At 43.3% G+C, this 22,208-nt stretch overlaps 1 protein-coding gene across 9 annotated transcripts in view; it reads left to right on the top strand.

Moving 5' to 3' along the window:
- Positions 1–21,604, top strand: part of mapk8ip3 (mitogen-activated protein kinase 8 interacting protein 3) — a 68,314-nt gene extending 46,710 nt beyond the window's left edge. For 3 of the 9 annotated variants that reach the window (XM_090192913.1, XM_090192912.1, XM_036937917.2), the window contains 19 exons: positions 1,118–1,288; positions 1,987–2,146; positions 6,047–6,097; positions 7,488–7,574; positions 8,436–8,600; positions 8,743–8,817; positions 8,948–9,038; positions 10,850–11,038; positions 12,509–12,698; positions 13,006–13,128; positions 13,390–13,470; positions 13,597–13,664; positions 13,863–14,011; positions 14,289–14,460; positions 14,891–15,004; positions 16,369–16,407; positions 16,988–17,164; positions 19,144–19,290; positions 19,565–21,604. In XM_090192913.1, coding sequence (XP_090049039.1) covers positions 1,118–1,288; positions 1,987–2,146; positions 6,047–6,097; positions 7,488–7,574; positions 8,436–8,600; positions 8,743–8,817; positions 8,948–9,038; positions 10,850–11,038; positions 12,509–12,698; positions 13,006–13,128; positions 13,390–13,470; positions 13,597–13,664; positions 13,863–14,011; positions 14,289–14,460; positions 14,891–15,004; positions 16,369–16,407; positions 16,988–17,164; positions 19,144–19,290; positions 19,565–19,692 — 2,377 coding nt within the window. In that variant the 3' untranslated portion in view covers positions 19,693–21,604. The remainder of the gene's footprint in view (positions 1–1,117; positions 1,289–1,986; positions 2,147–6,046; positions 6,098–7,487; positions 7,575–8,435; positions 8,601–8,742; positions 8,818–8,947; positions 9,039–10,849; positions 11,039–12,508; positions 12,699–13,005; positions 13,129–13,389; positions 13,471–13,596; positions 13,665–13,862; positions 14,012–14,288; positions 14,461–14,890; positions 15,005–16,368; positions 16,408–16,987; positions 17,165–19,143; positions 19,291–19,564) is intronic. The other 6 variants (XM_090192914.1, XM_090192918.1, XM_090192917.1 and 3 more) reach the window with 6 other exon arrangements.
- The last annotated feature ends 604 nt before the right edge of the window (positions 21,605–22,208 follow it).

The following is a 22,208-nucleotide window of genomic DNA, read 5'->3' as shown; positions in this document are numbered from 1 at the left end:
ACTGTATGCGCAAACTCTGCCGAACTGTTTCAGCTGGGTAGCATGCTAAGTAAGGCTGTGTACTGTACACTACTGTTCAAAAGTTTGGGGTCACTTAGAAATGTCCTTGTTTTTGAAAGAAAAGCACATTTTTCGTCCATTAAAATAACATCAAATTGATCAGAAATACAGTGTAGACATTAATGTTGTAAATGACTGGGTGGCGCAGTGGTTAAGGGCGCTGTACTGCAGCGCCAGCTGTGCCATCAGAGTCCCTGGGTTCGCGCCCAGGCTCTGTCGTAACCGGCCACGACCGGGAGTTCCGTGGGGCGACGCACAATTGGCCTAGCGTCGTCCGGGTTGGGGAGGGCTTGGTCGGTAGGGATGTCCTTGTCTCATCGCGCACCAGCGACTCCTGTGGCGGACCGGGCGCAGTGCGCGCTAACCAAGGTTGCCAGGTGCACGGTGTAGCCTCCGACACATTGGTGCGGCTGGTTGGGTTGTGCTCTCCCGAGCCCGTACGGGAGTTGTAGCGATGAGACAAGATAGTAGCTACTACAACAATTGGATATCACGAAATTGGGGAGAAAAAGGGGTAAAAAAAAAATAAAAATAAAAAATAAAAAAAACATTGTAAATGACTATTGTAGCTGGAAACGGGTTACTTTTTTTATGGAATATCTACATTGGCGTACTGTCATCAACCATCACTGTGTTCCAATGGTACATTGCTTAATTCCAAGTTTCCAAGGCTAATTGATCATTAGAAAACCCCTTTTGCAATTATGTTAGCACAGCTGAAAACTGTTATACTGATTAAAGAAGCAATAAAACTAGCCTTCTTTAGACTAGTTGAGTATCTGGAGCATCAGCATTTGTGGGTTCGATTACAGGCTCAAAATGGCCAGAAACAAAGACCTTTCTTCTGATACTCGTCAATCTGTTCTTGTTCTGAGAAATGAAGGCTATTCCATTTCTGATCAATTTGATGTTATTTTAATGTACAAAAAATGTGCTTTTCTTTCAAAAACGAGGACATTTTTAAGTGACCCCAAACTTTTGAATGGTAGTGTACAGTTAATTAAATCTTTACTGAACTTTCTGACTGTACATCTCTCTCTCTCTTCTCTCCTTCCAGTTTCGCCCGTCTGTTCAGTTCCTCGGCCAGTCCTCCGCCAGTCAAGCGTCCGTACTACAGCGTCAACATCCACTACAAATCCCCGTCCCCTGCAGGCTTCCCCCAGAGACGCAGCCACGCCATGTGTCAGATCTCCACCTCAAACCGAACCCTGGAGTTTTTCCCAGAAGAGTGAGAGAAAAACACACACACCAACCTTTTTTATTTACATTCTTCCCTCAATCTGTCTCTGTCCATACCTTCATCCCTCTATCCCTCCACCCCTCTCTCTCTCTCTGATCATCCTCCATCTCTGTCCCTCCCTCCTTCCCATTCCTCTCCCTCCATCCCTCCCTCTTATATCTCCGTCCCTCTATCCCTTCCTTCCTCCCTACCTCCATCTCCATCGCTCCCTTGTCCACCCTCTAACATTGTAGAGTTAGTTGTCTATGCATGTGTAGGGGAGAGTTTGGGGTTGCACTGTCGTAAGTGTAATCCTACAATATGTGTGATATAATTTATTACCTCCCATCATATTTTGAATCAGTTAGTAGTGTTCTTGCATGTGCCATCATGTTAAAGTGCAAAAGGATGTATGGTTGCTAGTTCATATCACTGCTTTGTCCATTGTTCTTAGTGATTATTGCTAAGTGCAGATCACATATTGTGATTGCTGCTTATTTTGCGCTCTACTCCTGTTTATGGGTGTGTTCTTTTGTTTTCCATTCATTTTCTCATAGCTGGCTGTAGCTTAACTGCTTAAAAACTCACAATGCTGCTGTAGCTTCTCTCTTTCTTTGCAGCAGCTTGGCCGCGCTTGCTAACGCTTCGCTTCTCTCTCTCCGCCTCTCTCTCTCTCTCTATGCCTTTCTCTCCACCCTCTGTTCTAGACTGGCCAGTAATGGTGTTGCGTCTCTCCTTAGCGACTCTGCGCTGTCAGCTCGTCGCGAGCAGCGCCGGGAACAATACCGGCAGGTCCGAGAGCACATGCGCCGCGATGACGGCATTATGCAGGCCTGCGGCTGGAGCGTACCACCACGCTTCAAACAGGTACCGTCTCTCATCCACCTGTCCGTCTGTCCGGCCGTTTGCCCACCAATCTGAGTATTTAGCAAGCATTCAGCGTGCAAGTAAAATGCCATCCATTCCATCCCAGCTCTGCAGATTTAGCTGCGAAGAGACAGAATCATTAGATCATTTGTTTTTGGTACTGTCCATATGTAGCTTGTTTTTGGTTGCAGGTCTAGGAATGGCTGAACTATTGTAACATTTACCTGGAGCTAACTCTGCTGGGTGATTTGAAAAGTCATAGTCAACCGATCAATAATATAATAATACTTTTAGCAAAAATGTTGTCTTTAATTTACAATTTGTAGAAACTATGAGACTAGAAAGGTTCAGAACTTTCGTGAAACATCAGAGCACAGTTGGAAAATATTGCAAATAGAAATAAAACATGGATGGTGTTAAGAGATACAGTGCCTTGCGAAAGTATTCGGCCCCCTTGAACTTTGCGACCTTTTGCCCCATTTCAGGCTTCAAACATAAAGATATAAAACTGTATTTTTTTGTGAAGAATCAACAACAAGTGGGACACAATCATGAAGTGGAACAACATTTATTGGATATTTCAAACTTTTTTAACAAATCAAAAACTGAAAAATTGGGCAGCAAAATTATTCAGCCCCTTTACTTTCAGTGCAGCAAACTCTCTCCAGAAGTTCAGTGAGGATCTCTGAATGATCCAATGTTGACCTAAATGACTAATGATGATAAATACAATCCACCTGTGTGTAATCAAGTCTCCGTATAAATGCACCTGCACTGTGATAGTCTCAGAGGTCCGTTAAAAGCGCAGAGAGCATCATGAAGAACAAGGAACACACCAGGCAGGTCCGAGATACTGTTGTGAAGAAGTTTAAAGCCGGATTTGGATACAAAAAGATTTCCCAAGCTTTAAACATCCCAAGAAGCACTGTGCAAGTGATAATATTGAAATGGAAGGAGTATCAGACCACTGCAAATCTACCAAGACCTGGCCGTCCCTCTAAACTTTCAGCTCATACAAGGAGAAGACTGATCAGAGATGCAGCCAAGAGGCCCATGATCACTCTGGATGAACTGCAGAGATCTACAGCTGAGGTGGGAGACTCTGTCCATAGGACAACAATCAGTCGTATATTGCACAAATCTGGCCTTTATGGAAGAGTGGCAAGAAGAAAGCCATTTCTTAAAGATATCCATAAAAAGTGTCGTTTAAAGTTTGCCACAAGTCACCTGGGAGACACACCAAACATGTGGAAGAAGGTGCTCTGGTCAGATGAAACCAAAATTGAACTTTTTGGCAACAATGCAAAACGTTATGTTTGGCGTAAAAGCAACACAGCTGAACACACCATCCCCACTGTCAAACATGGTGGTGGCAGCATCATGGTTTGGGCCTGCTTTTCTTCAGCAGGGACAGGGAAGATGGTGAAGATGGATGGAGCCAAATACAGGACCATTCTGGAAGAAAACCTGATGGAGTCTGCAAAAGACCTGAGACTGGGACGGAGATTTGTCTTCCAACAAGACAATGATCCAAAACATAAAGCAAAATCTACAATGGAATGGTTCAAAAATAAACATATCCAGGTGTTAGAATGGCCAAGTCAAAGTCCAGACCTGAATCCAATCGAGAATCTGTGGAAAGAACTGAAAACTGCTGTTCACAAATGCTCTCCATCCAACCTCACTGAGCTCGAGCTGTTTTGCAAGGAGGAATGGGAAAAAAATTCAGTCTCTCGATGTGCAAAACTGATAGAGACATACCCCAAGCGACTTACAGCTGTAATCGCAGCAAAAGGTGGCGCTACAAAGTATTAACTTAAGGGGGCTGAATAATTTTGCACGCCCAATTTTTCAGTTTTTGATTTGTTAAAAAAGTTTGAAATATACAATAAATGTCGTTCCACTTCATGATTGTGCCCCACTTGTTGTTGATTCTTCACAAAAAAATACAGTTTTATATCTTTATGTTTGAAGCCTGAAATGTGGCAAAAGGTCGCAAAGTTCAAGGGGGCCGAATACTTTTGCAAGGCACTGTAGATGGGAGGGGTTGAGTGGAGCTGAAGGGTGGGACTGAAAACAACAAGATAACTAATGTAAAATATACTGTGTCCGTAAAATGTATATACTGTAGATACAGAATTTTTGTGAAACAGCACAGTTAAAAATATATGGTGAATAGAAATAAAAACGGGATGGTCTTCAGAGATAGATGGGAGGGGTTGAGGGCAGATGGGATTAAAAACAAACAAATAACTATTCTAAAATACATTTTGTCCGTAAAATGTATACCCCTTCACTTTTCCCACATTTTGTTACATTACAGCCTTATTCTAAAATGTATTATTCCCTCATCAATACCCCATAATGACAAACACCCTTTTCTATGACACTCAAAATTGAGCTCAGGTGCATCCTGTTTCCATTGATCAGGATTATGTCGAGTCACAGATCTGGGGAAGGGTACCAAAACATTTCTGCAGCATTGAAGGTCCCCAAGGACACAGTGGCCTCCATCGTACTTAAATGGAAGAGGTTTGAAGCCACCAAGACTCTTCATATAGCTAGCTGCCCGGCCAAACTGAGCAATCAGGGGAGGAAGGGCCTTGGTCAGGGAGGTGACCAAGAACCCGATGGTCACTCTGACAGAGCTCCAGAGTTCCTCTGTGGAGATGGGAGAACCTTCCAGAAGGACAACCATCTCTGCAGCACTCCACCAATCTGGCCTTAATGATGAAGTGGCCAGATGGAAGCCACTCTTCAGTAAAAGGCACGTGACAGCCCGCTTTGAGTTTGCCAAAAGGCACCTGAAGGACTCTCAGACCATGAGAAACAAGATTCTCCGGTCTGATGAAACCAAGATTGAACGCTTTGGCCTGAATGCCAAGCGTCACGTCTGGAGGAAACCTGGCACCACTCATCACCTGGCCAATACCATCCCTACGATGACGCGTGGTGGCAGAATCATGCTGTGGGGATGTTTTTCCACGCCAGGGACTGGGAGACTGGTCAGGATTGAGGGATAGATGAACAGAAAACTACAGAGAGATTATTGATGAAAACCTGCTCCAAAGTGCTCAGGACCTCAGGCTGGGTGGTTCACCTTCCAACAGGACAACTACCCTAAGCACACAGCCAAGGCAACACAGGGGTGGCTTCGAGACAAGTCTCTGAATGTCCTTGAGTGGTCCAGCCAGAGCCTGGACTTGAACCAGATTGAACATCTCTGGAGAGACCTGAAAATAGCTGTGCAGTCACGCTCCCTCTCCAACCTGACAGAGCTTGAGGGGATCCACATAGATGAATGGGAGAAACTCCCCAAATACAGGTGTGTCAAAGCTTGTAGCGTCATACCCAAGAAGACTCGAGGCTGTAATCGCTGCCAAAGGTGCTTCAACAAAGTACTGAGTAAAGGGTCTGAATACTTATGTAAATGTGATATTTTAGTTATTGTTTTTTTACACATTTGCCAAAAATTCTAAAAACCTGTTTTTACTTTGTCATTATTGTGTGTAGATTTAAGGAAAAAAACAACAATTGAATCCATTTTAGAATAAGGCTGTAATGTAACAAAATGTGGAAAAAATGAAGGGGTCTGAATACTTTCCAAATGCACCGTAAGCTGGAAGTAGAAGCCTAAGTGTTGTCCATTAGTTTACTCCAATTAGGGGTGGGGTGGTAGGGTTAGGGGAAAATAATAAAAGGAACATGTTTTTTTTAAATATCATATTTACAAAAGAATATATGGGGGATTGGAAATGATGCAGACAATTACATTGATGGAAGCTACAATCTATCTGCAATATTAAATTTACCCCCTAAACATAAATATATATAACAAAAAATGCCATCCATGTAGCAGTCAAAATACATCATGTCTCTCTAACTCTATTTCTCCCAAAGACTGGTGCTCAGCTGGACAGTGCACTGGAAGGCCCGCTGAAGAAACAACAGGCAAGTTACACCCACAGGGTCCCTCCCTAACCTAGCATGAGCCGCACTTAGTTACCCCATAGACCCATCACAAGACACACCAACAGACCTGACACAACACCTATACTGCATTCAGAAAGTATTCAGACCCCTTGACTTTTTCCACATTTTGTTACTTTACAGCCTTATTCTAAAATGGATTAAATACATGTTTTTTCTCATCAATCTACACACATATTGACAGAGCAATAACAGGTTTTTAAACATTTTTGCAAATGTATTCAAAATAAAAACAGATACCTTTATTTATGTAAGTGTTCAGACCCTTTGCTATGAGACTTGAAATTGAGCTCATGTGCATCCTTTTTTCATTGATCATCCTTGAGATCTCCACCTGTGGTAAATTCAATTGATTGGACATGATTTGGAAAGGCACACACCTATCTATACAAGGTCCCACAGTTGACAGTGCATGTCAGAGCAAAAACCAAGCCATGAGCTCGAAGGAATTGTCCGTAGAGCTCCGGGACAGGATTGTGTCGAAGCACAGGGAGCTTTCCTCTTTTGTTCTCTATTTCTATTTCACCTTTCTTTTTTTAGCAGGAGTCCCATTGAGATTAAGATTTCTCTTACAAGGGAGCCTTGCATATACACAATGTATAAATACAACATAATACAAAATTACAAAACATACTCAGGAGAATCATTCATCAGCATAGATGTCCCCAAACAACAATTTGAACTGCCTGAGAGGCACCAGTACATCTAGTTGCAGGGAACTCTGTAGATTGTTCCACACATGGGGTGCAAGGAAACCAAAAGCAGATTTATCCAACTCTGTGGAGACCGAAGGGATCTCCAGAGTTAGCCATCCCTAAGACAGGGTTTGGTCATTTGTACATTAAAAGTTTGTTAATGACGTTAGGTACTGCGGAATTGTATTGTTCCCCCAAGCAAGGGGGAGGCCAATGACATCAGAGGGCACCATCAGACCAACTTCTTAAATGTCCTAGTCCATGAAGTTTGCACTTGTATCTAGAAAACACTATTCTGCTCAAAACATATATATTTTTATACCTTAAGTGTGTGTACATTACTGTATTAATGTCCCAAAGTAGACACATCAACCTACAACACACAATCTGACATAAGCTATTGACACAATGCCCCTGTCCCTCAGTCATGTTAACAGACACCCCATAACCCGCTGACACTGTTTCTCTGCTATATCAACCTACCTCCAATCTCAAAGCTCTTCCCCAAGACACATCAGATATGTCAAAAGTGTGGTTATATGGCTATATGAATACAGCAATGTCGGTTTGATTTAATTGAGTGGTAATGGCTTCTTTTATTGGAGGTCTTGGAGCAGTTTTGTGATTGGAGGGTTTGTCTGTCTGTCTTCTCCCAGGCCAATGAGAAGGAGGACAACCGCATGAAGAATGTCCCTGTTCCTGTCTACTGTCGCCCCCTGGTGGAGAAGGACCCCAACAGGAAGGTAAACAAACAAACAAATATGTACTTGGTTAAAGCCACAATCTGCTATATTTACTGCTGTTCAATCAATCGTCATGTTAATTCATTATATATATACCCATTGATTCTTTATTTAACTAGGCAAGTCAGTTAAGAGCAAATTATTATTTACCATCACGGCCTACCAAAAGGCCTCCTGCTGAGATGGGGGCTGGGACTGATTTTTTATTTTTTAAATATAGGACAAAACACACCACGACAAGAGACACCACAACACTACATAAAGAGACCCAAGACAACAACATAGCATGGTAGCAACACATGACAACAACATGGTAGCAACACAACATGGCAGCAGCACAACATGGTAGCAGCACAAAACATGGTACAAACATTATTGGGCACAGACAACAGCACAAAGGGCAAGAAGGTAGAGACAACAATACATCACACAAAGCAGCCACAACTGTCAGTAAGAGTGTCCGTGATTGAGTCTTTGAATGAAGAGATGGAGATAAAACGGTCCAGTCTGAGTGTTTTTTGCAGCTCGCTCCAGACGCTAGCTGCAGCGAACTGAAAATAGGAGCGACCCAGGGGACCTTTAACAGAATGTGACTGGCAGAACAGGTGTTGTATGTAGAGGATGAGGGCTGCAGTAGATATCTCAGATAGGGGGAAGTGAGGCTTAAGAGGGTTTTATAAATAAGCATCAACCAGTAGGTCTTGCGACGGGTGTATAAAGATGACCAGTTTACAGAAGAGTATAGAGTGCAGTAATGTGTCCTATAAGGAGCATTGGTAGCAAATCTGATGGCCAAATGGTAAAGAACATCTAGCCGCTCGAGAGCTGTGTTAACAATGTGTGTAAACAAACTCTGTTTAGTTGTGGTGTGCGGCGGGGGTGGACCTGACGGGATGGAAGACATGCACTCAGGAAATTATGACAGTAAAGGCTGGCCCCGGCAACGGCGTTACGAATCCTCTAGCCATAGAGGAGGGAGAGGGAGGAGACGGCAAGAGCAACCACAGCTCACCAGAGAAGAGAAAGGTACTGTCTGTCTCTTGATCTAGTTGGTTTGTTAGTTAATTTAGCTAATGTTTTAGTTTGAAAACATACTTATTGCCCCTTCTTCCGTTTCTCACCCCCACCTCTCCCTCCTTTTCTGTCCCTCTCCCTTTCCTTCCCCCAGTCTAAGGAGCTCCATGAAACAGACACTATGAGTAGCAGAGTCTGGATCCTGACCAGTACCCACTCGGCCAGCAAGGTGTTAAATAATACTTTTAAATAATATTTTTTTGTTTCTAATAAGTTGTACTTGTAACTCAGCTTGTTGCTGCTATTTGTTTCAATTGATCAAATAATGAAAAACTATTATCATCATTATCATCATCAAGGTGGTCATCATTGATGCCAACCAGCCCGGCTCGTTGGTCGACCAGTTCAACGTCTGCAATGCCCACGTGCTCTGTATCTCCAGCGTGCCAGGTTAGCGGTCAAACCGTAACACAAACACATAGTACTCACCTATTAGACCAACTCTACCGCTACTTGACAACTTAGCACCCTACTACTATAATAACACAACCAGATCTACTACCACAACATGACCACATACATTAGCACTCACCATCTGGACCAAATCTACTGCAACTTGACCACTAAGGAATCTACTGCCATAATAACATGACTACCGACTACACCCTGTCTATTAACACAACACAACCATATAGCACTCTCCACCTGAACCAAATCTACTACCATGACATGACCATAGTATTCAGATCAAATCAACATAATATATACAGTGCATTTAGAAAGTATTCAGACCCCTTGACTTTTTCCACATTTTGTTATTTTACAGCCTTATTATAAAATTGCTTAAATTGTTTTTTCCCCTCATCAATCTACACACAGTACCCCATAATGCCAAAGTAAAAAAGGTTTTTGAGAAATTTTAGCAAATGTATAAAAAAAATAAAAACTGAAATATCACATTTACATAAGTATTCAGACCCTTTACTCAGTACTTTGTTGAATAACTTTTTACAGCAATTGGGAAGGTGAACCTTCACCCCAGTCTGAAGTCCTGAGCGCTCTAGAGCAGGTTTTGATCAAGGATCTCTCTGTACTTTGCTCCTTTTCATCTTTCCTTCGAGCCTGACCAGTCTCCCAGTCCCTGCCACTGAAATACATCCCCACAGCATGATGCTTCCACCACCATGCTTCACTGTAGGGATGGTGCCAGGTTTCCTCCAGATGTGACGCTCGGCATTCAGGACAAATCTTGGTTTCATCAGACCAGAGAATCTTGTTTCTCATGGTCTGAGAGTTCTTTAGGTGCCTTTGGGCAAACTCCAATCTGTCATGTTCCTTTTACTGAGGAGTGTCTTCTTTCTGGCCACTCTACCATAAAGGCCTGATTGGTAGAGTGCTGCAGAGATGGTTGTCCTTCTGGAAGGTTCTCCCATCTCCACAGACGAACTCTGAAGCTCTGTCAGAGTGACCATCGGGTTCTTGGGCACCTCCCTGACCAAGGCCCTTCTTCCCCGATTGCTCAGTTTGGCTGGGCGAACCAGCTCTAGGAGGAGTCTTGGTGGTTCCAAACTTCTTCAATTTAAGAATGATGGAGGCCACTGTGTTCTTGGGGACCTTCAATGGTGCATAAATGTGTTGGTACCCTTCCACAGATCTGTGCCTCGACACAATCCTGTCTCGGAGCTCTACGGACAATTCCTTTGACCCCATGGCCTGGTTTTTGCTCTGACATGCACTGGCAACTGTATATAGACAGGTGTAGACGGGTGTGTGCCTTTCCAAATCATGTCCAATCGATTGAATTTACCACAGGTGGACTCCAATCAAGTTGTAAAAACATCTTAAGGATAATCAATGGAAAAAGTATGCACCTGAGCTCAGTTTTAAGTCTCATAGCAAAGGGTCTGAAAACTTAAGGTATTTCTGATTTAAAAAATATTATACATTTGCAAACATTTCTAAAAACCTGTTTTCGCTTTGTCATTATTGGGTATTGTGTGTAGATTGATGAGGGAAAATATTTTTTCATACATTTTAGAATAAGGCTGTAACGTTTCAAAATGTAGAAAAAGGGAAAGGGTCTGAATACTTTCCGAATGCACTGTAATTCCATCTAAATCTACTGAACTAGAATCACATCTAATGTTTGTGCTTTTCTTCTGTGTGCATGTGTATGGGTGTGTATTTCTGTGTGTGCGTGCTTGTTTCTTTGTTTGCATATGTGCGTGTCTGTGTGTGCTTTTCTGTGTGTCTGTCTGCAGCGGCCAGTGAGAGTGACTACCCGGCGGGTGAGATCGTGCTGGACTCTGGGGAGGGTGGTGGTGAGGAGACAGGTGGGGTGGAGGGCATGCTAGCAGGCATCACCCTGGTGGGCTGTGCCACCAACTGTAGCGTGGTCCGCAGCAACTGCTCCTCGCGCACAGACACACCCGTACTGGACCGGGGGCAAGGTGAGAACCCCAGAGATTTATCTATTGTGCCTTCAGAAAGTATTCATACCCTTGACTTAGTCCACATTTTGTTGTGTTACATCCTGAATTCAAAATGGATTAAAAAAAATAAAGAATCGTACCCATCTACACACAATAACCCATAATGAGAAAGGGAAATATGTTTTTATTAATGTTAGCAAATTTATTGAAAATGAAATACAGAAATATCTAATTTACATAAGTTTTCAGACCCCTGGGTCAACACTTTGTAGAAGATGCTTTGGCAGCGATAACAGCTGTGAGTCTTTCTAGACAAGTCTCTAAGAGCTTTCCACACCTGGATTGTGCAACATTTGCCCATTATTATTTTCAAAATTCTTAAAGCTCTGTCTAATTGGTTGTTGATCATTGCTAGACAACTATTTTCAGGTCTTGCCATGGATTTTCATGTAGATTTTAAGTCAAAACTGTAACTAGGCCACTCGGGAACATTCACTGTCTTCTTGGTAAGTGACTCCAGTGTACATTGGCCTTGTGTTTTAGGTTATTCTCCTGCTGAAAGATGAATTCATCTCCCAGTATCTGGTGGAAAGCAGACTGAACCAGGTTTTCAACTAGGATTTTTCCTGTGCTTAGCTCCATTCCATTTCTTTTCAACCTGAAAAACTTCCCAGTCCTTAACGATTACAAGCATATCCATAACATGATGCAGCCACCACTATGTTTATGGAGAGTGGTATTCAGTAATGTGTTGTATTGGATTTGCCCCAAACATATAACACTTTGTATTCTGAACAAAAAGTGAATTACTTTGCCACATTTTTTGCAGTATTACTTTAGTGCCTTGCTGCAAACAGGATGAAGGTCTTGCCATTTTTATTCTGTACAGCAGGGTTCCCCAACTGGCGGCCCATGGGCTCAATTTGACTGTGTTAAACACTATTATTGCACACAGAGTGAGTCCATGCAACTTATTGTGTGACTTGTTAAGCAAATCACTTATAAACTAATTTAAGCTTGCCTTAACAAAGGGGTGTGAATACTTTCTGAAGGCACTGTATATGTATCATCGGGCTTGCAATGAAGAAATATAGGCTTTAATTGCGGCACAATTCTTCCTCTTCTTCTTGTCCCTCCTCCCTGTGGCTCTCCCGCTCAGTGGGAGGCTGATTTCGGGTGAATCTAGTTGGGAACCTCCACTATATATGTTGGTGTATACTGTATATCCCAGCAAGTGCTGATATGTCCCCCCCCCCCAGTAGTTTCCCCTCTCATTGGAAGCTGCACCCAGCCCAGTCAGTTGAAGAGTTATAGTTAATAGGCCTCCACATGTTTAAAAAAAAAATCCGATATGATATCAATTGCAAATAACACATTTCAACTAATATCAATAGGGACTTTCCGTATTAGTGCCCATCTATAGTTAATAGGTATAGTTGTAGTAGTATATAGTGTATAATGTATCACCCTGTGTCCCTGTCGCCTCAGCTCCTATGGCTCCACCACTCAGTGGGAAGCTGCACCCAGCCCAGTCAGCAGAGGAGGCCACAGAGGCTACAGAGGTAGCTGAGCCGGCCGCCAGCGAGACAGACAACACCTTGGGACCTCCAGGGCCCTTCATGGAGCACGTCTTCACAGACCCCCAGCCTCCGGTGGTTGATGCTGGCCAATACGACCGGTAAGACACAAGATTTGACCAGTTTTGAATTGCTAGTAGTTGTAAAGAGAAGAATATCGCCAGTACATTATTGAAAAGTTGTCATTGAAACTTTCAAAAATGTTCCAAGTTTTCAACATTTTTACTGAAAGTGTATTTACATACACTTTAGTTTGATTTGATTTAGTTTTAGTCTAACTTCTACTATTTAAATCCTTTAGTCATCTCTTTACATTTCTGCAGCAGATAATACTGCCAACATGCTACAGTAGTTGGACTGTGGTAGTCTATAGTGGACTTCAAGACAACTCTCTGTGTCCCCTGTCAGGTGTGCAGGCCAGTCAAAAGAGGAGTCTAACTCCCCACCCCAGGAGACGGAGGATGGAAGCGACGACCCGAAAGCTGGAACCAGCGTAGCCCCCACCATGTGGCTGGGAGCACAAAATGGCTGGTGGGTAACTAATCACTTAATGCCTAGCTAGTGGTGGGAATGTAATATGGGACATCATAGTGATGTTGTTTTCTAAAAAAGTGCAAAACATTTATTTTTACAACTCTTGACCACAATGTCACAAAAAACATCATCATGATTTTTTCGGCAACCAGTTTTGCCTCCATATGTCTCCCAACCCATAACCGATAACCGATAACCCTAACCCATAAAACCCTATCTCTGTCTATGTCCTAACTAAGCTTTACATCCCTTCTCCAGGCTTTACGTCCATTCGGCAGTGGCCAACTGGAAGAAGTGTCTCCACTCCATCAAACTGAAGGACTCTGTGCTCAGTCTAGTGTTAGTCCCCCACTACTGACCACTGTCTGCTTTTAGAATGGCCATTTTTACCAGTCCTTCATTAATGTTGTAGTAAATGGGTGTATGTTGCTTTGTGTAACATTAGCGTGACTGTCTCTGTTTCAGGCATGTGAAGGGTCGTGTGCTTGTGGCTCTGGCAGACGGGACACTGGCTATCTTCCACAGATCTGAGGGTAACGTAAACTTAACCCTAACCTACCTAATTCTTCTGAGCTTTCACCTATGAGCCTTAACCATTAACTGTCTGCTGTGCTCAAAAAATGACATTCCATGAGAGCAACATTACTTTTTCTAATCGTGATTTAAAGCTTTACATAATTTGTTTATGTGTGTGCATGTGTGCCTGTGTGTGTGTATCTCTTTATCTCCAGATGGGCAGTGGGACCTGTCTAACTACCACCTGATGGACCTGGGTAGACCGCACCACTCTATCCGCTGCATGGCCATGGTCCATGACAAAGTGTGGTGTGGCTACAAGAACAAGATCCATGTCATCCAGCCCAAGAGCATGCAGATAGAGGTTGGTCACAAGAGGGGAGGGACTGTTTGCATAGTAGAGGAAGTTGCAAAGTAACCTTTTTTGAGACCTGAAGACTCACGCTAGCTCCCAGACATAATAATGCCAAGACATTAGCCCAGTGGGCTAACCCAGTCTTGAGTCTATCTGCAGTTATGTTGCAGATAGAGATGGGTAGGGGAGAGCTCATGTAATGTCGCTCCACATTGATAATATTCTGAAATAAATCAAAAGTAAATCAATCCACCAATTCACCCCCCTAACCACTCTCCCACGTCAGAAGTCCTTTGACGCCCACCCTCGCAGGGAGAGCCAGGTGAGGCAGCTGGCGTGGATCGGGGATGGGGTGTGGGTGTCAATCCGTCTGGACTCCACGCTGCGTCTCTACCACGCCCTCACACACCAGCACCTACAGGATGTCGACATCGAACCCTACGTCAGCAAGATGCTGGGTAGGAATAACCTAAGCTAAACAGCAGGAATGAAGTCAATTTCCATGTCAATTCAGAAACTAAACTAAAATTCCAATTCCAGTTTTCCTCTATGAAAAAGATATGGAATTACAGTTTACTTCCTGAATTGACTGAATTGAAATGGAATTGACTGCAACCATGCTATCCAGCTCTGGCTAGGCTGGTGGTCCAAGATCTGTTTGTGTTGTACGGCCAATTTGTATGTTGTCATATCAAGACAATGACTATCGGAGTTGGCAAGACGGCTCAGACAGATCAGATCTGGGACCAGCAGGCTAAGCTTCGGCCAACTCATTGATAGGACACCATGTTATTTGACTCCACTTTTAGTCTATTGACATGCATCCAATGTATGGATTGACCTGTGTTCTATCTCTTTCTCTCTTCTCTCTCTCACTCTGATTGACAGGTACTGGCAAGCTGGGCTTCTCCTTTGTGCGAATAACAGCCCTTCTTATTGGTGGAAACCGCTTGTGGGTGGGGACTGGGAATGGTGTGGTCATCTCCATACCACTGACAGAGAGTGAGTTTGAGTGGTGCGCACACACACCTCTTTGATTCCACTATTCTGTGTTTATGTCTGCTTCTGTCTTTTACTTTCCCTTTTTATACTGAACAAAAATATAAATGCAACATGCAACAATTTCAAAGATTTTACTGGTACAGTTCATATAAGGAAATCTTTAAATTTAAATAAATTCATTAGGGCGTAATCTATGGATTTCACATGACTGGGAATACAGAAATGCATATGTTAGTCACAGATACATAAAAAAAAGTAGGGGCGTGGGTCAGAAAACCAATCAGTATCTGGTGTGACCAAGATTTGCCTCATGCAACACGACGCATCTCCTGATCAGGCTGTTGATTTGTGGCCTGTAGAATGTTGTCCCACTCCTCTTCAATGACTGTGCAAAGTTGCTGGATATTGACAGGAACTGGAACACGCTGTTATACACATCAATCCAGAGCATCCCAAACATGCTAAATGGGTCACGTCTGGTGAGCATGCAGGCCATGGAAGAACTGGGACATTTTTAGCTTCCAGGAATTGTGTGCAGATCCTTCCGACATGGGGCTGTGCGTTATCATGCTGAAACATGAGGTGATGTTGGCGGATGAATGGCACGACAATGGGCCTTAGGATCTCGTCATGGTATATCTGTGCATACAAATTTCCATTGATAGAATGCAATTATGTTTGTTGTCTGTAGCTTATGCCTACCCATACCATAACCCCACTGCCACCATGGGGGCACTCTGTTCACAATGTTGACATCAGCAAACTGCTCACCCACACAACGCCATGCACGTGGTCTGCAGTTGTGAGGCAGGTTGGACGTGCTGCCAAATTCTCTTAAACGACGTTGGCGGCTTATGTTAGAGAAATGTACATTCAATTGTCTGGCAACAGATCTGGTGGACATTCCTGCAGTCAGCATGCCAATTGCACGCTCCCTCAACTTGAGACATCTGTGGCATTATGTTGTGTGACAAAACAGCTCATTTTAGAGTGGGCTTTTATTAAGGTGCACCTGTGTAATGATCATGTTGTTTAATTAGTTTCTTGATATGACACACTTGAATGGATTATCTTGGCAAAACAGGGATGTCAACAAATGTGTGCATATAAACATTTCTGGCATCTTTTATTTCAGCTCATATAAAATGGGACCAACACTTTACATGTTGCTTTTGTATTTTTGTTCAATGTATATCGGTCTGTCCATTTTTCTGTCTTCTCTTATTCCGTAATGGCTTCTCTTCGTTTTCTCTCTTTCTCTCTTTCTTTCTCTATTTTATGGCTGGTATCCCTGTACTTGTCCTCCCTGTCCTGATTGTCACTCTTGTCCACTCTCTCCTCTCCTCCCTCCTTCCCTCCCTTAGCGGTAGTACTTCATCGGGGACAGCTCCTAGGTCTGAGGGGTAAGTTAGGACTCCCTCTGTCCCACAGGGATGGTGTCACATACATCTGCCTGCCTGTCTTACCTCCATCTCCCCTTAATCGCTCTCCAACATAGGCCTGGTTCAGTTTCAGTCCTAAGCACCCTTATTACCCTAATGTTCACATATCTGATAGACTGGATAGGTGTGAGTAATATAGTGATTGGACCGGAGTAAATTACAGTATATAGCACTTGTGGAGATTTGAGAGGATTAGATTTGAGAGGATTATCTCTCCAACAGGACAAGCACATGTTTGTTCATAAGGCCACCTATCCAGTCATTTCAGATCTGTCAACCACAAAGGGGACGAGGGGCTAGGGGCCGAAATGGAACAGAAACAGTGGTCTGGTGGTCTGGATCTGATTCAGGGAAATTACTTTTGTTCACGTGTAACTCTGCATGCTATCTTCAGCTATCTGCCCAATTGATGGGTCTTATTGGCAAGCCTGCTCTGTGTGTGCTAATGTGATTGGATGGTCTCATGCATCAATGTCCTTGTCCTATTCGCTGGTCTGTCAGATGTTCTGATTGGCTATTGACGCCACTCTCATCCCGATAGCCAACAAGGTGTCTCCGACGTCGTCCGGCGGCGTGGCCGGGGGTGTGATTCATGTGTATGCGGACGACAACCCAGAGAAAAGCAGCGGCAGCTTCATCCCATACTGCTCCATGGCCCAGGCTCAGCTCTGTTTCCATGGACACAGAGATGCCGTCAAGTTCTTTGTCTCTGTGCCAGGTCAGTTAGTAATCATAATTTGATTTTATAAAGTCAATAAAAGTAAATAGAGTTTATTATACTCTTAAACACATTACATCAAATGTGGAGTAATTGACTAACTAAAAAGTATTATACCTACTGTCAATACTCTCAACTTGATGTATTTGAGGACTGTGAGGATGGACCAGGTTGTCAACTGGGCACTAAAATGCAAAAGTGGTTTACAGTGTTTAATTTGTGGGTACCTATTGGTAACGTCCTTTACTACTATGTGACAACTGCTATTGTAAAAAGGGCATTATAAATACAATTGATTGACTGATCTCTTTCTCGTTACCTGTTAAAAAAAATATGTTTACATACACTTTGGTTGGAGTCATTAAAACTTGTTTTTCACCCACTCCACAAATTTCTTGTTAACAAACTATAGTTTTGGCAAGTCAGTTAGGACATCTACTTTGTGCATGACACAAGTAATTTTTCCAACAATTGTTTACAGACAGATTATTTAACTTATAATTCACTGTATCACAATTCCAGTGGGTCAGAAGTTTACATACACAAAAATTACTGTGCCTTTAAACAACTTGGAAAATTCCAGAAAATTATGTCATGGCTTTAGAAGCTTCTGATAGGCTAATTGACATAATTTGAGTCAATTGGAGGTGTACCTGTGGATGTATTTCACGGCCTACCTTCAAACTCAGTGCCTTTTTGCTTGACATCATGGGAAAATCAAGATAGCTCCACAAGTCTGGTTCATCCTTGGGATTAATTTCCAAATGCCTGAAGGTACCACATTCATCTGTACAAACAATAGTATGCAAGTATAAACACCATAGGACCACGTATCCATCATAATGCTCAGGAAGGAGACGCGTTCTGTCTCCTAGAGATGAACATACTTTGGTGCGAAAAGTGCAAATCAATCCCAGAACAACAGCAAAGGACCTTGTGAAGATGCTGGAGGAAACCGGTACAAAAGTATCTATATCCACAGTAAAACGAGTCCTATATCGACTTAACCTGAAGGCCGCTCAGCCAGGAAGAAGCTACTGCTCCAAAATCGCCATAAAAAAGCCAGACTACGGTTTGCAACTGCACATGGGGACAAAAATCGTACTTTTTGGAGAAATGCCCTCTGGTCTCATGACACAAAAAGAGAGCTGTTTGGCCATAATGACCAACGTTATGTTTGGAGGAAAAAGGGGGAGGCTTGCAAGTCGAAGAACACCATCCCAAACGTGAAGCACGGATATGGTAGCATCATGTTGTGGGGGTGCTTTGCTGCAGGAGGGACTGGTGCACTTCACAAAATAGATGGCATTATGAGGGAGGAAAAATATGTGGATATATTGAGGCAACATCTCAAGACATCAGTCAGGAAGTTAAAGCTTGGTCGCAAATGGGTCTTCCAAATGGACAATGACCCCAAGCATACTTCCAAAGTTGTGGCAAAATGGCTTATGGACAACAAAGTCAAGGTATTGGAGTGGCCATAACAAAGCCCTGACCTCAATCGTATAGAGAATTTGTGGGCAGAACTGGAAAAGCGTGTGCGAGCAAGGAGGCCTACAAACCTGACTCAGTTACACCAGCTCTGTCAGGAGGAATGGGCCAAAATTCACCCAACTTATTGTGGGAAGCTTGTTGAAGGCTACCTGAAATTTTTGACCCAAGTTAAACAATTTAAAGCCAATGTTACCAAATACTAATTGAGTGTATGTACACTTCTGACCCACTGGGAATGTGATGAAAAAAAAGCTGAAATAAATCATTCTCTCTCTACTATTATTCTGACATTTCACATTCTTAAAATAAAGTGGCGATCCTAATTGACATAAGACAGGGAATTTTTACTAGGATTAAATGTCAGGAACTGTGAAAAACTGAGTTTAAAAGTATTTGGCTAAGGTGCATGTAAACTTCAACTGTGTGTGTGTGTGTGTGTGTGTGTGTGTGTGTGTATAATTTATTTTTTTCTGTGCTTCTGTCAGGCAACGTGTTGGCCACCCTAAATGGTAGTGTGCTGGACAGTCCGTCAGAGGGTCAGGGGTCCTCGGCACAGCCGGAGGCTGAGGCTCAGAGCGTACATAATGTCCTGGTGCTGAGTGGAGGGGAGGGCTACATCGACTTCCGCATCGGTGAGGAAAATCACTCACGCATGCACGCACACTCTGCCATATACACCCTAGTCCATGTGGCGCTCTTTTGAATTACAAATCAAATTCTACTTGTCTCCAGATTATCTACCCTTCTGCCCTAGTTGTGCACTTGTTCATTTCACTTAATGCATTTAAAATACCAATCCAATGCTTTTATGTGTGTGGATGTGCAGAAACACTTCAGTGCAAAGGTTACAGAAAGCGGGTGTGTCTTTTCATGCTGACTGACTCTCTCACGTCATCTGTGTGTCAGGTGATGGTGAGGACGATGAGACGGAGGAAGGGGAGGTGTCGGGGGGCGCCCCGCAGATGAAGCCTGCCGTGTGCAAAGCCGAGCGGAGCCATATCATCGTGTGGCAGGTGTCCTACGTCCCCGAGTGACACTCCCACCCTCTAGGGTCACCTTGCATCCCCCTGTCCCCCTTCTTGCACCCAGATGATCACCCCCTTCTCCCATCCTAAAACTAACCCACCCTACCCACCCCGCTCTTTCCTGCCCCTGTATCTACCCCTGGTCATCTACCCCTGGTCATGATGTAACTATCCCTACGGCCCCTGTACGTACCCTTTTAACTATCGATATCCCCTCCAAAGACCTTGTAACTACCTATTGCCTTGTAAGTATCACTCCCCCAGTCTAGTGACTTTCAAAATACATTGACCTTCCCCTCCCTCCCTCGCCCTGTTTTTTGCCGCTTCTACCAATGTAATCGTCTCCCCCACTATGAGCCTTGTAACTACCCCTGCCCCCTAACTACCTCCGGCTACCCTGTATCTACTCCCTAAAGCCTGGAGTGTCTTAAATGGCACCCTAGTCCCTATATGGTGCATTACTTTTGATAAAGACCCATATTCCGCTGGACAAAACTAATGCACTATATAGGGAATAGGGTGCCGTTTTAGATGTCACTCAGATGTACTTTCCCCTGGAAGTACATCTGTATCTCTCCTGTATTTGACCTTTGACTTGTAATGGCCTGCATCTTCCCCCAAGCTACCCCCTGATACCTACAATCACCCCTAACCCAACCCTTTCTCGCCTCGCCCACCTGCATCTTATCAACAACACAAGTACAGGAACATTAAAGACTACTGCATAATATAACGTCTCTCCAGAAATTACCCAAGTTTTGCCAACCAGTAATCCCAAAACTATTTATGGTATGACTTACTAAGACCCCCCACCTCCAATCAGCTTTCAGCTCACTGAACCACGCTGGAAACAGAGACAGCTGATTGGTCAAGAGGAATTCAGAGATAGGCAGCTATTGGTCGGAGTGAGTGACACGGTCACTAGCCGCTCATTGGTGAGTTGAATGTAGAGAGAGAGACTGACAGGTGATTGGTTGGTTCAGGGTGATTTTACCTCAGCCAGCTGTTAGTTAGAAGGTGAGGAGACGTTGTTGAATGTACTGGGGAAAAAAACAAGATCAGTCTTGAATGCCTGTAAATACAGTGAAGTTTGATCAGGAGGTGTGCAGACTCAGGATGCCTCGGAAATGGCGCCCTATGCCTTTTTATAATACTACTTTTGATCAGAGCCCTATGGTTCCTTGTCAAAAGTAGTGTACTATATAGGGAATAAGGTGCCATTTGGAATACAGATGTAGTTAAATTCATGGGGGATAACTGAGCCAGTAAATCAGGTGTAGTGGAGTGAAGAGAAACTTTTGTTTTGGCATCAGAGGATGAACAGGGATTTGAATTGCTCCACATTAGAAGCAAGTTTCCAGACAGCCTTAAGGACAGATTGGCCGTGTTTGAGCGGATCAAATATGTGATGCATTGTGGGTAAATTGTGACTGATCTACAAATAATAATGAGTAGTTATTTATGATGCAAGGTGATTTGTAGATCAGTCAGGCTGCACTGTCGATCAAACCCAAACTCTCCTGTAGAGAAAATGGACAGGTAAAGAGGCTCAGTTCTGTTTCGGCCTTTGTAAAAACCTATCTAGTCTTCTCAGGTCTGTGAACACCAAAGGGGTAAGGGCGAAGGGGAAAGTAACCGTGCCAAATAGTGGAAGGAGAGAGAGTGCCAGGCATATCCTCGACTGTGGGCTGTTTGGTTCATAACTAATTCACCTACCGCCCACTCTACTCTGATTCCCAGACTGACAGTTGGACAGTGAGGTTTGTGCATGGTTGCCTGTTTTGAATGACAGCTGTAATTGACGATTCTGTAACTCTCCAGACATGCCCAAGGCCCCTCCCCTTCTTGTTCAGTATGTTACTCATATGTTGATCTCTTTATCTGTGTGGATTAAATATTAAACCTATTTGTGCGCTGAAAACCAGAGGCTGTGTTGTCTGTCGTTCTCTGTTGATTGACTTATTTTCAACCTTTTTTTGTGATCTTTTTTTTTATTTTACTTTTTTAATTAGGACCAGAATTCAATCTGATTGCAAGGCCAACCTATGCCGCATTTAAAGGTAATTTCCGATTGAGCCGACATACAGTATGCAGAGTTTACTGTGAATGAAGTCTCCGCTAACATGGGAACATTGCCTTTAAATGATGCTGCAGTTCTGAACTTCCGGGTTTACGGATTGAATTGAAGATGTACAAAGAAGTAACAAGGACAGTGGTTCAGATTCGGAAGAGTGAAGCTCAAGTCCATTTGGAACATACCCTGTCAACTTTAGGCACCTCTAACAGCAGTACTATAGATGTTCATGTTGCACAGTGGACATTACGTTACATTTTAGATCCTGGTTAAAAGTCCTTTGAGTACAGTACATAGCCTATCACACATACAACCACCCTTAATGTATATGACATACCTGTAACAATAAAGGAATGAAATTCATTGAGAATTTTTTTATTCATTTCAATTCATTCATCCAAATTTATTTGAAGCGATACAGTTGGCTGTTTGACCACATTCAGCGTTTACA

The sequence above is a fragment of the Oncorhynchus mykiss genome, chromosome 12 (assembly GCF_057628025.1).
Source record: "Oncorhynchus mykiss isolate SJ-2025 chromosome 12, ASM5762802v1, whole genome shotgun sequence".
NCBI lineage: Eukaryota > Metazoa > Chordata > Actinopteri > Salmoniformes > Salmonidae > Oncorhynchus > Oncorhynchus mykiss.
The sequence above is the reverse complement of the archived record's forward strand: the minus strand, read 5'-3'. Positions and strand labels throughout refer to the sequence as shown.